Source organism: Dendrobates tinctorius, unplaced genomic scaffold, assembly GCF_039654945.1.
Source record: "Dendrobates tinctorius isolate UK_male_01 unplaced genomic scaffold, ASM3965494v1 ptg000201l, whole genome shotgun sequence".
In the NCBI taxonomy this organism is placed as follows: Eukaryota; Metazoa; Chordata; class Amphibia; order Anura; family Dendrobatidae; genus Dendrobates; species Dendrobates tinctorius.
The window spans coordinates 9,522,502-9,538,501 of NW_027361868.1; the positions used below are offsets into that span (position 1 = coordinate 9,522,502).

Sequence of the window (16,000 nt, forward strand, 5' to 3'; positions counted from 1 at the left end):
CAGTAAAAGGAGTGGGCCTAGCGCCGAGTCCTGGGGAACCCCGACAGTAAGAGGAGTGGGCCTAGCGCCGAGCCCTGGGGACCCCCCGACAGTAAGAGGAGTGGGCCTAGCGCCGAGCCCTGGGGACCCCCCCCCGACAGTAAGAGGAGTGGGACTAGCGCCGAGCCCCGGGGACCCCGGCAGTAAGAGGAGTGGGCCTAGCGCCGAGTCCTGGGGACCCCCGACAGTAAGAGGAGTGGGCCTAGCGCCGAGCCCTGGGGACCCCGGGCAGTAAGAGGAGTGGGCCTAGCGCCGAGCCCCGGGGACCCCCGACAGTAAGAGGAGTGGGCCTAGCGCCGAGTCCTGGGGACCCCCGACAGTAAAAGGAGTGGGCCTAGCGCCGAGTCCTGGGGAACCCCGACAGTAAGAGGAGTGGGCCTAGCGCCGAGCCCTGGGGACCCCCGACAGTAAGAGGAGTGGGCCTAGCGCCGAGCCCTGGGGACCCCGGGCAGTAAGAGGAGTGGGCCTAGCGCCGAGTCCTGGGGACCCCCGACAGTAAAAGGAGTGGGCCTAGCGCCGAGCCCTGGGGACCCCCGACAGTAAGAGGAGTGGGCCTAGCGCCGAGCCCTGGGGACCCCGGGCAGTAAGAGGAGTGGGCCTAGCGCCGAGTCCTGGGGACCCCGGGCAGTAAGAGGAGTGGGCCTAGCGCCGAGTCCTGGGGAACCCCGACAGTAAGAGGAGTGGGCCTAGCGCCGAGCCCTGGGGACCCCCGACAGTAAGAGGAGTGGGCCTAGCGCCGAGCCCTGGGGACCCCGGGCAGTAAGAGGAGTGGGCCTAGCGCCGAGTCCTGGGGAACCCCGACAGTAAGAGGAGTGGGCCTAGCGCCGAGCCCTGGGGACCCCCCCCCCGACAGTAAGAGGAGTGGGCCTAGCGCCGAGCCCTGGGGACCCCCGACAGTAAAAGGAGTGGGCCTAGCGCCGAGTCCTGGGGAACCCCGACAGTAAGAGGAGTGGGCCTAGCGCCGAGTCCTGGGGACCCCCGACAGTAAAAGGAGTGGGCCTAGCGCCGAGTCCTGGGGAACCCCGACAGTAAGAGGAGTGGGCCTAGCGCCGAGCCCTGGGGACCCCCCGACAGTAAGAGGAGTGGGACTAGCGCCGAGCCCTGGGGACCCCCCCCCCGACAGTAAGAGGAGTGGGCCTAGCGCCGAGCCCTGGGGACCCCCGACAGTAAGAGGAGTGGGCCTAGCGCCGAGCCCTGGGGACCCCCGACAGTAAGAGGAGTGGGCCTAGCGCCGAGCCCTGGGGACCCCGGGCAGTAAGAGGAGTGGGCCTAGCGCCAAGTCCCGGGGACCCCCGACAGTAAGAGGAGTGGGACTAGCGCCGAGTCCTGGGGACCCCCCCCCACAGTAAGAGGAGTGGGACTAGCGCCGAGCCCCGGGGACCCCGGGCAGTAAGAGGAGTGGGCCTAGCGCTGAGCCCCGGGGACCCCCGACAGTAAGAGGAGTGGGCCTAGCGCCGAGCCCTGGGGACCCCCCCCCGACAGTAAGAGGAGTGGGCCTAGCGCCGAGCCCTGGGGACCCCCGACAGTAAGAGGAGTGGGCCTAGCGCCGAGCCCTGGGGACCCCCGACAGTAAGAGGAGTGGGCCTAGCGCCGAGCCCTGGGGACCCCGGGCAGTAAGAGGAGTGGGCCTAGCGCCAAGTCCCGGGGACCCCCGACAGTAAGAGGAGTGGGACTAGCGCCGAGTCCTGGGGACCCCCCCCCACAGTAAGAGGAGTGGGACTAGCGCCGAGCCCCGGGGACCCCGGGCAGTAAGAGGAGTGGGCCTAGCGCCGAGCCCTGGGGACGGACCCCCCCCCCCCCGACAGTAAGAGGAGTGGGCCTAGCGCCGAGTCCTGGGGACCCCCGACAGTAAAAGGAGTGGGCCTAGCGCCGAGTCCTGGGGACCCCCCGACAGTAAGAGGAGTGGGCCTAGCGCCGAGTCCTGGGGACCCCCGACAGTAAGAGGAGTGGGCCTAGCGCCGAGTCCTGGGGACCCCCGACAGTAAAAGGAGTGGGCCTAGCGCCGAGTCCTGGGGACCCCCCGACAGTAAGAGGAGTGGGCCTAGCGCCGAGCCCCGGGGACCCCGGGCAGTAAGAGGAGTGGGACTAGCGCCGAGCCCTGGGGACCCCCGACAGTAAAAGGAGTGGGCCTAGCGCCGAGTCCTGGGGAACCCCCGACAGTAAGAGGAGTGGGACTAGCGCCGAGCCCCGGGGACCCCCCCCGACAGTAAGAGGAGTGGGACTAGCGCCGAGCCCCGGGGACCCCCCGACAGTAACAGGAGTGGTACTAGCGCCGAGCCCCGGGGACCCCCGACAGTAAGAGGAGTGGGCCTAGCGCCGAGCCCTGGGGACCCTCGACAGTAAGAGGAGTGGGCCTAGCGCCGAGTCCTGGGGACCCCCGACAGTAAAAGGAGTGGGCCTAGCGCCGAGCCCTGGGGACCCCCGACAGTAAGAGGAGTGGGCCTAGCGCCGAGCCCCGGGGACCCCCGACAGTAAGAGGAGTGGGCCTAGCGCCGAGCCCTGGGGACCCCGGGCAGTAAGAGGAGTGGGCCTAGCGCCGAGTCCTGGGGACCCCCGACAGTAAAAGGAGTGGGCCTAGCGCCGAGCCCTGGGGACCCCCGACAGTAAGAGGAGTGGGCCTAGCGCCGAGCCCTGGGGACCCCGGGCAGTAAGAGGAGTGGGCCTAGCGCCGAGTCCTGGGGACCCCCGACAGTAAAAGGAGTGGGCCTAGCGCCGAGTCCTGGGGAACCCCGACAGTAAGAGGAGTGGGCCTAGCGCCGAGCCCTGGGGACCCCCGACAGTAAGAGGAGTGGGCCTAGCGCCGAGCCCTGGGGACCCCGGGCAGTAAGAGGAGTGGGCCTAGCGCCGAGTCATGGGGAACCCCGACAGTAAGAGGAGTGGGCCTAGCGCCGAGCCCTGGGGACCCCCGACAGTAAGAGGAGTGGGCCTAGCGCCGAGCCCTGGGGACCCCGGGCAGTAAGAGGAGTGGGCCTAGCGCCGAGTCCTGGGGAACCCCGACAGTAAGAGGAGTGGGCCTAGCGCCGAGCCCTGGGGACCCCCGACAGTAAGAGGAGTGGGCCTAGCGCCGAGCCCTGGGGACCCCGGGCAGTAAGAGGAGTGGGCCTAGCGCCGAGTCCTGGGGACCCCCGACAGTAAAAGGAGTGGGCCTAGCGCCGAGTCCTGGGGAACCCCGACAGTAAGAGGAGTGGGCCTAGCGCCGAGCCCTGGGGACCCCCCGACAGTAAGAGGAGTGGGACTAGCGCCGAGCCCTGGGGACCCCCCCCCCGACAGTAAGAGGAGTGGGCCTAGCGCTGAGCCCTGGGGACCCCCGACAGTAAGAGGAGTGGGCCTAGCGCCGAGCCCTGGGGACCCCCGACAGTAAGAGGAGTGGGCCTAGCGCCGAGCCCTGGGGACCCCGGGCAGTAAGAGGAGTGGGCCTAGCGCCGAGTCCTGGGGACCCCCGACAGTAAAAGGAGTGGGCCTAGCGCCGAGTCCTGGGGAACCCCGACAGTAAGAGGAGTGGGCCTAGCGCCGAGCCCTGGGGACCCCCCGACAGTAAGAGGAGTGGGACTAGCGCCGAGCCCTGGGGACCCCCCCCCCGACAGTAAGAGGAGTGGGCCTAGCGCCGAGCCCTGGGGACCCCCGACAGTAAGAGGAGTGGGCCTAGCGCCGAGCCCTGGGGACCCCCGACAGTAAGAGGAGTGGGCCTAGCGCCGAGCCCTGGGGACCCCGGGCAGTAAGAGGAGTGGGCCTAGCGCCAAGTCCCGGGGACCCCCGACAGTAAGAGGAGTGGGACTAGCGCCGAGTCCTGGGGACCCCCCCCCACAGTAAGAGGAGTGGGACTAGCGCCGAGCCCCGGGGACCCCGGGCAGTAAGAGGAGTGGGCCTAGCGCCGAGTCCTGGGGACCCCCCCCCCCCGACAGTAAGAGGAGTGGGCCTAGCGCTGAGCCCCGGGGACCCCCGACAGTAAGAGGTGTGGGCCTAGCGCCGAGCCCTGGGGACCCCCCCCCCGACAGTAAGAGGAGTGGGCCTAGCGCCGAGCCCTGGGGACCCCCGACAGTAAGAGGAGTGGGCCTAGCGCCGAGCCCTGGGGACCCCCGACAGTAAGAGGAGTGGGCCTAGCGCCGAGCCCTGGGGACCCCGGGCAGTAAGAGGAGTGGGACTAGCGCCGAGTCCTGGGGACCCCCCCCCACAGTAAGAGGAGTGGGACTAGCGCCGAGCCCCGGGGACCCCGGGCAGTAAGAGGAGTGGGCCTAGCGCCGAGCCCTGGGGACGGACCCCCCCCCCCCCCGACAGTAAGAGGAGTGGGCCTAGCGCCGAGTCCTGGGGACCCCCGACAGTAAAAGGAGTGGGCCTAGCGCCGAGTCCTGGGGACCCCCCGACAGTAAGAGGAGTGGGCCTAGCGCCGAGTCCTGGGGACCCCCGACAGTAAGAGGAGTGGGCCTAGCGCCGAGCCCTGGGGACCCCCCGACAGTAAGAGGAGTGGGCCTAGCGCCGAGTCCCGGGGACCCCCGACAGTAAAAGGAGTGGGCCTAGCGCCGAGCCCCGGGGACCCCCGACAGTAAGAGGAGTGGGCCTAGTGCAGGGAAGGAGCGGTCAGACATCTATATACGTCTGTCTGGTATCGCCATAATCGCACTGACCAGGAGAATCACGGTGTAAAAACAAAACTGAAACTCATTATTGTTTTCACTACATTTTCTTTTCTATTTGGTAAAGTGAATGATGTAATTCAAAACTGCAACTTGACCCAGGAAAAAACAAAGGCTCATCAGCTCTTTCGCCCAATTCTGCTGAGGGCTGACCGAGCCTCCCCCTAGTTCTCCAGCCTGCTGTACTCGTGCTGAGCTGCAGGTGGCGCTGTGACGATACAGCCGAGCTCCCGTGGTCACGTGACCTAAGCCCATCTTTTCCCCTCACAAGCGCCCGCTCTAGATTGGCGCCGCGTCTGTCTCTAGGCAACCAGCCCTATAAGCCCCGCCTATTTCTTCCAACAACAACCTGGGCGGTCTCAATGCTGTGTTGATCGCAGCGGCCAATCAGCAACTGAGATGTCAAGGGCCGTTAGCCAATCAGCAGACGACAAGCTTGAGTCTATAACAAATGAACGCGCAGGACACTGGGAAGGCACGACGTTTAAACCGTCACTAGTGTGTGTGCGGATTCGGCTGCGGCACTGAGACCGAGACCGGGGCTCAGACTCCAGCATGCCGTCCAGGGTGGAGGACTATGAGGTGCTGTATACCATAGGCTCCGGCTCCTATGGGAGGTGTCAGAAGATCCGCAGGAAAGCAGACGGCAAGGTAGAGCGAGAGGGAGGTCTGCGGCCACGGTGCTGGGCAGGGTGCTGACACCAGGGGGCGCTGGAGCACACATCCTGAGTGACGGCTGCTCCTGTACAGTCAGTGCTGGAGGCTGCTCACCTGCACATGCTCAGTGAGGGCCGCTCCTGTACGGTCAGTGCTGGAGGCTGCTCACCTGCACATGCTCAGTGAGGGCTGCTCCTGTACGGTCAGTGCTGGAGGCTGCTTACCTGCACATGCTCAGTGAGGGCCGCTCCTGTACGGTCAGTGCTGGAGGCTGCTCACCTGCACATGCTCAGTGAGGGCCGCTCCTGTACGGTCAGTGCTGGAGGCTGCTCACCTGCACATGCTCAGTGAGGGCCGCTCCTGTACAGTCAGTGCTGGAGGCTGCTCACCTGCACATGCTCAGTGAGGGCCGCTCCTGTACAGTCAGTGCTGGAGGCTGCTCACCTGCACATGCTCAGTGACGGCCGCTCCTGTACAGTCAGTGCTGGAGGCTGCTCACCTGCACATGCTCAGTGACGGCCGCTCCTGTACAGTCAGTGCTGGAGGCTGCTCACCTGCACATGCTCAGTGACGGCCGCTCCTGTACAGTCAGTGCTGGAGGTTGAGACACCAGGCAGGGGTTAGTTATCGGTAGCAGCTGAGGTTTGGGGCTGGATGTTATATATTTATGACAGTGGAATACACAGTACCCTGCTCCCTGCAGCTCAGGCTCCTGTGTAATCACTTTGTGCCTTTTGGCATCCATGGCTCAGACTGTCCTGCAGCACAGAGCAAACACAAGTCTCGTGTTGGCCGTTGCAGTCGCCATGTGTTGGATAGTGCCGCCATATCTGCACACCCAGCGTTCAGTTTCTGGTGTGGTAACTGTAGCGTTGTCGCGCGGCCGCTGTGCCTGATCTCCCGCGGTTAGGGAAGCGTCGCTCTACGACATGGGTGACGATAGTAATCAGTGTCCGTCTTGCAGGTGCTCGTGTGGAAGGAGCTGGACTACGGCACCATGAGTGAGGCCGAGAAGCAGATGCTGGTGTCCGAGGTGAACCTGTTGCGGGAACTGAAACACCCCAACATTGTGCGCTACTACGACCGTATCATCGAGCGCAGCAGCACGACGCTGTACATCGTGATGGAGTACTGCGAGGGGGGAGACCTGGCCAGCCTGATCGCCAAGTGCACCAAGGAGCGGTAGGTGCCGTCTCCGCACTATGGGCGGGTGGTAGATCCGGAGGGACTCGGCGTCTGATCTGCAGGTCATAGGTCGGGAGGGGATGAATGTGCGCGGCCCGTCCTGCCCTGTGCCGTCCGCCATTGTCCTCCCGTCCATGTTTCCTCCATCTAACCGTCTCACCTTCATTGCTCCCTCAGACAATACTTAGAAGAAGACTTCATACTCCGGGTGTTCGCCCAGGTCGCTTTGGCCCTAAAAGACTGCCACAAGCGGAGCGATGGCGGCCATACCGTCCTCCACCGGGACCTGAAACCCGCCAACATATTCCTCGACGCCAAGAAGAACGTCAAGCTTGGCGACTTTGGCTTGGCCCGGATATTGCACCACGACACCAGCTTTGCAAAAACGTTTGTTGGCACTCCGTATTACATGTCCCCTGTGAGTATCGGGAGCGCTGGTGTTAGCCGCGGGCTCGGCATTGACAGTCGAGCGATTGTCTGGTGAGATTACTGCACGTGCCCATGATCACTGCAGCAGAATCCAATACACGTGTCGGGAACGTCTGCGCGGAAGCTTTAACTTATGCATTTTTCTTATGGATTTTTAAATCCTTTTCTGTGCAGATTTCACCATTGTTTAATATGAGAGGTCACATCTGTGATGTGAATTTTGGAAAAAAGTTTTTTTTCTAAAGTTCTCAATATCAGAATAGAGGGGACGCCCACTAGGCAGCCGATTGAAAACTTGAGTGGACAGCGCCACATAGTGGGTCGTGGCTGTTACTGCAGCTTGGTTGCTATTAAAGCAAATGAGCATGGAGCTGCAAAATCCAGAAAAAAAGCCACTACACCGTACAGAGCCGTCCGGTCCCGTTCAGTACTAGAGGCTGAGGATGTCGGACCCCCCAATGTCTGATATTGAGCTAATCTTGGAGTGAGTGATCAGTAGAGTTAGGCTGGAAAACCCCTCTAAGGCCGGAGTCACACTACAGCGAGATATGGCCGAGTCTTGCAGGTTAAAACCAAGCTCTGGCACCGGCACTCCGGAGCGGAGCGTGCAGCTCCATGTATTGCTGTGCGGCTGCACGCTCCGCTCCAGAGTGCCGGTGCCAGAGCTTGGTTTTAACCTGCGAGACTTGGCCGTATCTCGCTGTGTGTGATCCCGGCCTAATTCTGGTCATGGTGCAACAAACTCGCCAAATCCTGCTCTTCTTATCCTAAATGAGCAGTAGGAGCCATTTCTTGGTGCCGCCACTGACTCCGGTTCCTTGACCTTGTGTCGTGTAGGAGCAGATGAACAGAATGTCCTACAATGAGAAGTCTGATATCTGGTCCCTGGGCTGTCTGCTGTACGAGCTGTGCGCTCTGTCGTAAGTATCGCCTTCTCTTACTTTCAAGAGCAGAATCCCTAATATTATTAATAATTTATTTTTTTAAGTCTGGTTTGAACTGCATGTCATTAAAGGGGCTGTCCAAAGAATGTCACTGTATTGCTGGGGGGAAAAAAAAGAAAAGGAACACTGGTTACATTGGCTGAAAAGGGTTTCTCTGCTGGTCACGCTGTGACCCTCCTGGGCCAAGTGGGCACTTTCCCTGTGATGTGGGGGGACTATAAAGCATATGGAGTCCTAGTTGGTTTTCAGGAGCCAGATCTCCGACGACTCAATTTCCAGGACTGTGACTCCACCAAAATGGGGTCTGACTCCACAGCCCTGTTCAGGACCCCACCCCTTTCTAACCATAACTGATTGTACAATCTCTATACAGAATTTTTATTTATTTATATATTTATTTATTTTTTATTTTTTTTTTTTTTAAGACCGCCATTCACTGCTTTTAACCAAAAAGAGTTGGCAGAAAAAATAAGACTTGGGAAATTTCGGAGAATCCCTTATCGCTATTCAGAAGAACTGAACCAAACCCTCACCAAAATGCTAAATCTCAAGGTATGTTTCTGTACAGCTGTAGTGAAATGATAATGAGGACTAGTGATGAGTGACCGCCTTATCCGAGCATGCTCGTGTGCTAACAGAGTGTCTTCAGCATGCTCGAATAATATGTTGGACTCCCCGCGGCTGCATGTCTCAGAGCTGTTCGACAGCATGCAGGGATTGCCCCGAGCTTCCATGTTCCTCTGAATCTATGCAGGCTTCAGTAATATTAAGCAAGAAGATGCCACCTGCTGCCACATGATATAAAGGTGATTTCCAATATCTAGGAATATGTTCACATGAACTTCTTTTCAGCCTCAGTGCTGTCCATGTATAAACTTTACTTGCCCAATCCCCGGATCCACCACTGAGTCATTGCTGCTGCTCTCTGTGTCCAATATAGAGCAGCACAGTGGTTCTGAGCAGAGTATCCTGTTAGCTGCGGAGCTCACTGATTGGCTGACATTGATATCAGCCCTGCAACATGGACTCTGCGCCAGACCTGGGGATGGTGAGTAATGCACAGTTTGTCTTATAACTGTACTCCACAATTTTCTGAAAGGTGGCATTTGACTTCGAGCATTATTTTCATTGTCTTAAATTGCTTTAAACAGCATAAAAATAAGCAAGTTTGCAATTGACTTGCTTTTTCTGTCTGCTGTCATTTTCCTGCAATGACAAATTTTCTTTCATAGTGTACAGGTAGTTTTCCTTGGACCCTGGCTGCAAGTGTGCAGTAGTTATCTCCTAATAGGGGGTTAACTCTTGACATACCGGCCACTTCTGTGCAGCAGTTGCCTGCTCAGCCCACCCTCTTGGGCTCTTGACAAGTTGCTGTTGCAAAATCGCCAGCCCCCACCATGAGCAGGTCCCCTAATCACGGCTGAGCTGTGTATTTATTGAATGCTCTGTTATGTCTGTGGAAATACAGTGATATAAATGGTCTGTTGTGAGTCTACATTGTCAGCTGAATATTTTACAGCAGAACGTTTGCTGAGCCTTATAGTTCTACTACTCATCAGAATGGTTTCTCAAAAAGGAGATCCCACCCCACCAGAAACCTGGAAGTGAGGAGACTGCAGAGCTCTGAGCAGCTTAAGAGGCAACATGAGAATATTCCTTAGATGAACCTGCCTGACTGCAGTTTTTGGTACAGCTGGGGAGTGGCGCTGATATGACTCTGAACCCCTTCATTCTTGGGATCAGTGGGGGGTCGCAGAAATGTCAAACTCTCAAAGTGTGGTGGAGTACAATCCGGAAAGTTGTGGCAAAACTGTCATTACTGGGTAGGATGTAGCTGCGACCCTAAATGTACCGTGGGCCCCTCGATGGCCCATTACACAGGCCTCCCACCTGTCTCGCCTTGCAGCTGTTCATTCTGTGAATTGACTGCTTTTTTTTTTTTTCTTTTCTCTCTTCTAGGATTACTTGAGACCTTCCATTGAGGATATATTGCAGCATTCACTGCTTGCAGAGTGGATTACTGAAGAACAAAACAGAATATCTGAGAAACGCGTCCGTCGATCTGCTGAGCAAGAGCGACTTCCCCAGCCGGATCCTGTCCCCGGTGAGGTACGGTTAAAGGAACAGCAGCTGCTGGCACGAGAGAAGGCACTTAAGGAGCGAGAAGAACGGCTAGAGCGTAAGCGGGCTCTATTCTGGATTATTTGCCCAAATGTTCACACCCATACCACTAGGCACAATGTAATGGATAACTGGGGGAGGGAGATGAGGATCTGGTGGTCTCTGCCTATTCTAGTATCTAGCGATTTGGTCATATGCAATGAATTCATGACAATTCTAGCGGTATCTCCTTTTTCCAGAACGGGAAAGAGAACTGTGTGTCCGGGAGAGACTCGCAGAAGATAAACTATCAAGGTAAAGCTACAGATCTTTAGATGGCAGCTCACTCGAAAGCCCTTTAAACAGGAGCACAAGAAAAGGTTTTATATATTTTGAGACTACACTTTTCAGCATAGCGCCGACATATACCGCACCGCAGTGCCAATATTGTCCTGAGCGACTTTGGTCGGATCGGGCTTCGTGAAACCCGAATGAAACAAAATTTGTTTCGGATGAAACTGGTCCGACTAGGGCAAAAAAAAGTCGGCGTTTCGTCTGAAACCCGACCCCAATGCAAGTCAATGGGGAATAAAAGTCGGCATTGAGTTGATGAATGTCATCCGCTCAATGCCGACTTTTATTTCCCATTGACTTGCATTGGGGTCGGGTTTCAGAGGAAACTCTGACTTTTTTTTTTGCCCTAGTCGGACCAGTTTCATTCGGGTTTCACGAAGCCCGATCCGACCAAAGTCGCTCAACTCTAGTATCCAGTCCTAATAGGGCTCACGACCAACTTGACCTATAATCGTGCCTCCCAGATTCAGAGAGACTGTGGTAGAAGCTGCTCTTCTTCTGCTTTTGGGTTTGTCACCCTAGAGATTGCCCTCTGATTACGCATGAAGGGGGTGGCCGACTTACATAGATGTTCCGAAACTGAACCTAACTGAAGCTCATCCGTTATATTGTGCAGGGCCGGCCGCCAGCAGATCTTAACCTGCTGCTTCTTTTTCCTCTTCAGGGCAGAGAACTTGATGAAGAACTTCAATCTTCTCAAGGAGCAACGGGTTTATGGCGCTGATCTGGAAAGTGGGCTAGGTATGAAAGCCAACCGGAAGCCTTTAGAAACTGTTTATTGATTGCAGAATGATCCAGTGTAGTCGCCCTCTTTTATTTATTTTTTTATTTTTTTTATTTTTAATCCTTCATACCAGGACTCGAGCCTTGTCTGGTTCGCCATGTCTTTTGTTTTAATAAATTATTTTTGCAGAATGTTTGTTCTTTATGACACTTGTGCCTATTACACGTCTACAGATCATATGATGTGAGTAGAAGAAGAATGCAGATGTTACATTTTTACACTTAATCTTTATGGATTTTAGGGAGCGGTACTGCCCAAAGTCTAGTAATTCTCCATCTTATGTTTAATAGGCAAAACTATCTGCTCATTGGTAAAGAAATTCATCATATCAGGCGGAAGGGACCAGAATCCTGATCTACTCCTAGCAGGGATTATTATAAAATCTGAGCACATAGGACTGACTCGCTACATATTTTCCAAGGGCCATTATAAAATATATTTTAATCTAGGCTACATACATTACCCCCAAACCCCTGAGAAGGGTCTAGACTAACAGCATCTGGATGTAAATCAAAGGAAAAAAAATATTTTCCCTGTACGACAGCATGGTGAAGAATTGGATTGCAGAATTATTCTGTATACTATGATTAAACAGAAAACTTATTTAAAAAAAAAATGGAGCATGAATGTTGCAAGTGACCTACTATTTTTCAGAAATGATTTGGGGTGTGTGGCAGTATTAGGTCAGGTACATCCCTCTTCATACTTGTGCTACATGCTGGTTTTAAAAGTGGTGGAGTTAAAGATTTTTGGAGATCTTAAGCTTTTTTTTTTTTTTTTTTTTTGTGCCAATGCTGTAAATAACAGCAAAAAAAAACAAAACTGCTAATACATGTAGATGCATGTGTTTTTGAGACTGGTAGATGCTCAGTGGCAGACTTGCTCATATTTTGCCTCTTCTCCTTTGCAGATCATTCCTTGGAGCCATCGTCCTCTATATGTAATAGAAAGCTTGTCCGCTTTGGTACTGAAAGTAAAGAAAACCAAACTGGGAGCAAACATCCACACACCAAAGAAAAGTGCACGGAGCTAAAGCAACGGCTGCAGGCGGCCAACGTACGAGCGCAGGCTCTGTGTGAGCTGGAAAAGAACTTTCAGCTGAAAAGCCGCCAACTGCTGGGCATGCGCTGACGGTGTCGTTGCCAGCCGCTGGAAATGTACTGACTGTGTCGCTGCCAGCCTGAGCAAATGGCTTGTTGCCTCTTTGTCCTGCACAGATGCGATTTGTCTGTGCGCTCCTTAACTTATTTTTATCGATTTAATATATACAGTAGCTAGTTGTTACTGTAGTTTGTATGGCGTCGGGTACATGGTCTGGATGTGAATTGTCTGTAGCTGACACAGAATTTTTTTTGTTAGTGATTTGACTTTGTGTTAATGCTGAAATGCTTATTTCTTCATTGGTTACCACACTTGGTAATTCCAGATTTGTTGCATTCTGGACTTTCTCTTAAACAGTCTGCAACACATGTACGGTTTTGGGCAGTTCCCTTTTATGCTATGGGTTGACTCTGTGTGTGCCAGAGTTGCTCCATCCACTGTACAAGTACAAAATTAACCCTTTTCATTGTAAGGCCGTGTGTGTATATATATATATATTTTTTTTTTTTTTACATGGCACTCGTCCACCATCTCTCAACGGATGCAGCTTATTTTGGTACAGGTCCATAGTGTGATGCCTCATGACACTCGTTCCAGCATGCACTTCAGTAATACATCCCCTGCCCAATTCAAACATTTCGATCAGTGAAATCTGCACTTTGATTGGCTCGTCATTGCCGGCACTACCTAGTTAGTATTAATCACTATCTGTGGTGTCACAAGGTTCTGGTTATGCCGCAGGTACGATCATGATATTGTGACCTGTCCTAAGGTTGGCACCGTCCTCTCCTGCTGTCTTCTCCCAGCATGTGATCTCATCATTAATAATTAGGCCTCCCCAATAATCACAGGTCAAATGTCACCATAAGACACATAATAAACGATTTGTGGTCATTGATAGAGACTGAGCTCAAAATTCACTGATAAGAAACTCCCCAAACCAGATGCCCCTTATTAAGCACAGGTCTTACATAGGGCTGTGTCATGCCTGATATATAATATTATACTTTTCATTCACAGTATGGGGTTTCCTCAAACTTGCTCTTCTGTACTAAACAGCCACGTTTTATTACTCATGTGCTAATGACATTTATAGACCGTATCGCTTCCCCGATATCAGTAAGAGCCGGTGCTCATAAACCTCTGGGATAATTTCATTAATGAAGTCTTTACATTCCTATCTAATCTCCATTCATGGTGACTCCTCATACTGCCGCTGGTGCAGGGTCAGTGAGGGAAGGAGCGCTAATCTCTGAGCCTTGGCAAGTCCCCATTATTTCTATGGCAGCAGGAAGACCATAATAATTCCTTGATCATATAAGGCTCACGATGCGAGCTGAAGACCCCCAGAAACAGTTCAGAGGGGCAACATGATCGTCTTTACATTGCTAGGCCGTGGGAACCTGTGAGATTTTTTTTCTGTAGTATCCTAAGGCTATGTGCCCATGTATGCAGAAAATTTCTGCTTTTAAACCGGACTCCTTCCCAGGAAATGCGCGGACATAAAATGTGCATTTTCCGCACGGTTTTTGCTTAAAAACCGTGCGTTTTTTATGCGTTTTTTTCCGCGTGTCTTCTGGACTCATAGGAAATAGCTAAAAACACGGACTTTCCCGCAAAATTAATGAGCATGCTGCGTTTTTAACCGCTAAGCGTTTCATTTGCGGAAAAAAACCCATCAATTGGCACAAAAAGGGAAAAATGCATTAAAATGAATGGGATGCTTATTTTAAGCGTTTTGACCGGGACAAACGCTTACGTGGGCACACTGCCTTAGGGTAATGGATACCTTTTGACCTTTTTTTTTTTGCTCCAAATTCTTCAGAATGGCACAAGTGCGCTGATGAATTTTGTCCAAAATGACAACCATCATCAGCGTACTGCCCCATATTTTCAAGGCTTATGAGATGGGAGGTAGGACTAGTCTGGGGAAATCCACGCCCCGCCAGACTAGTCCTGAGCCATTCACGTTACATGAACTCAGAATAAAATTTAATTAAAAAGTAGATGGTGATTGTAAAGTCACAAGAAGGGAAAAATTGGACTGCAGACATTGTCCTGGTTTCCAAGTGCCGAGGCAGCTGACGTTCGAGAACTTGCAGCAGAAAGTCTGCATCTGCCTCTCGCTTACTCTCTGCTTCTCTTACTGTCGAACTTTATGAGCACAAACTGTAATCTCTAATAGGACAGTTGGGATTCACTGAAGACTCATTTTACCTCTGTATTGAAAGTGAGATCAGTCCCAGAGGAGAAAGAAGCAGCTATGTTACAAAGGTTCTAATTTTCATGTGTACGATTCATTTCTGAAATAAATATTGAAACGACGGTTACGCTTAGAGAGCAGAGGATAATCGTCTCGATTTCTTAAGGAAACAAGTGTGAGACTTTGGAACATGATTGTCTTGTATGTTAGGAGTAGGACACGTCTCAAGGAGGACAGACCCTGCAATAAGACTCGGGATACATACAGTGGGGAAAATAAGTATTTGATACACTGCTGATTTTGCAAGTTTTCCCCCCTACAAAGAATTGAGAGCTCTGTAATTTTTATTGTAGGTACATTTCACCTGTGAGAGACAGAATCTAACAATAAAAATCAGAAAATTACATTGCACGATTTTTAAATAATTAAATAGCATTTTATTGCATCAAACAATGATAAGGAGATGCTAGGAGTGGTTGTTATCAGTCATTATCAGACTGCGGACCATGCAGGAACCACAATACTGATGAAGCGCAGGCAGTATCATATGTAGACGTTTACATCCAGGTACCTAATAGGTGACATCTTCTCTGATTGAGTGGTTTCTTTCTTCTTATTTCCATCTTGACCACATGTCATGAAGACTTTTCACATCCACAACTCTTCTCTACAGACTTCTCTTCTCCAATCTTCTGGAGCACATCCCAAGATGGTGCCCTTAAAAATCAAAGTGTTACTAGATTACCTTCTGCATAAAAAATATCTGTCCATACTATGCCCTAAATAAGCCCCCTATGGTGTATGGCCTCTACACTGTCTGCCTTACTAATCCACAACCACATTACTGTCTGCCATTATCAGCTATAGCTGCAACAATGTCCATCATTAAGAATCACGGCCTATACCATGGCTGCCCCCTCTCTACTGTTTTCCCTTTCACTCTCTATATCTCCATACTGTCCCCCGCTATGCTAACCTTTCTCCATACTGTGCACCCATTTCACGCTGTCCCCATTCCATATCCATTTTGTGCCCTCTCTTCACACTATGCCATCATACTGCCCACCATTTTGTCCTCTCCAAACTGTGCCACTACACAGCATAATGGTCACCACAGCCACCCACAGTCTATACATAACAGCTTCCAAGTATACACTATGATGTCAACCGCAGCCCCCTATGCAGTATAATGTATACCTCAGCCCCCATTATATAGCATAGTCAACAGCACAGCCCGTAAAATACAGTATAATGCCCCCAACAGCATCCCATATAATATGATGTCCCCAGAGCCCCTCTTGCACTGTCCCTTGACCGTGCAGGAACATGGTCTGATCATACCACGTCTCCTGGGCAGAGGAGGAAGCAAAAGAGTATACAGACAGCACAGCACAGGATTGCAGCTGATTCTGTGAGATAAAGCATTTCCCTGCCTATCTTTTAAAAAAGTTTTACCTCAAAGAAAGAATTTGCGATCCTGGGCGGCGCCATTTTGGTGGAGGACATTGTTTTCTTCTGTAGCAAAATGGCGCCACCGCCACCTGCACAACAGTAGCTATTAGATCTCTAAACA

The 16,000-nt window shown here is 53.2% G+C and overlaps 1 protein-coding gene across 2 annotated transcripts; it reads left to right on the plus strand.

Moving 5' to 3' along the window:
• The first annotated feature begins 5,040 nt into the window (after positions 1-5,040).
• Positions 5,041-14,511, plus strand: NEK2 (NIMA related kinase 2). 2 transcript variants are annotated; one of them, XM_073553395.1, is made up of 9 exons: positions 5,041-5,321; positions 6,292-6,509; positions 6,690-6,930; positions 7,779-7,861; positions 8,311-8,437; positions 9,845-10,064; positions 10,246-10,300; positions 11,004-11,112; positions 12,048-14,511. In XM_073553395.1, the coding sequence occupies exons 1-9, from the start codon at positions 5,226-5,228 to the stop codon at positions 12,252-12,254; spliced, it is 1,356 nt and encodes a 451-aa protein (XP_073409496.1). In that variant the 5' UTR covers positions 5,041-5,225; the 3' UTR covers positions 12,255-14,511. The 2 variants fall into 2 exon arrangements, with proteins under 2 accessions (XP_073409496.1, XP_073409495.1); XM_073553394.1 differs by having other exon boundaries at positions 5,042-5,321; positions 11,004-11,080; positions 12,034-14,511.
• The last annotated feature ends 1,489 nt before the right edge of the window (positions 14,512-16,000 follow it).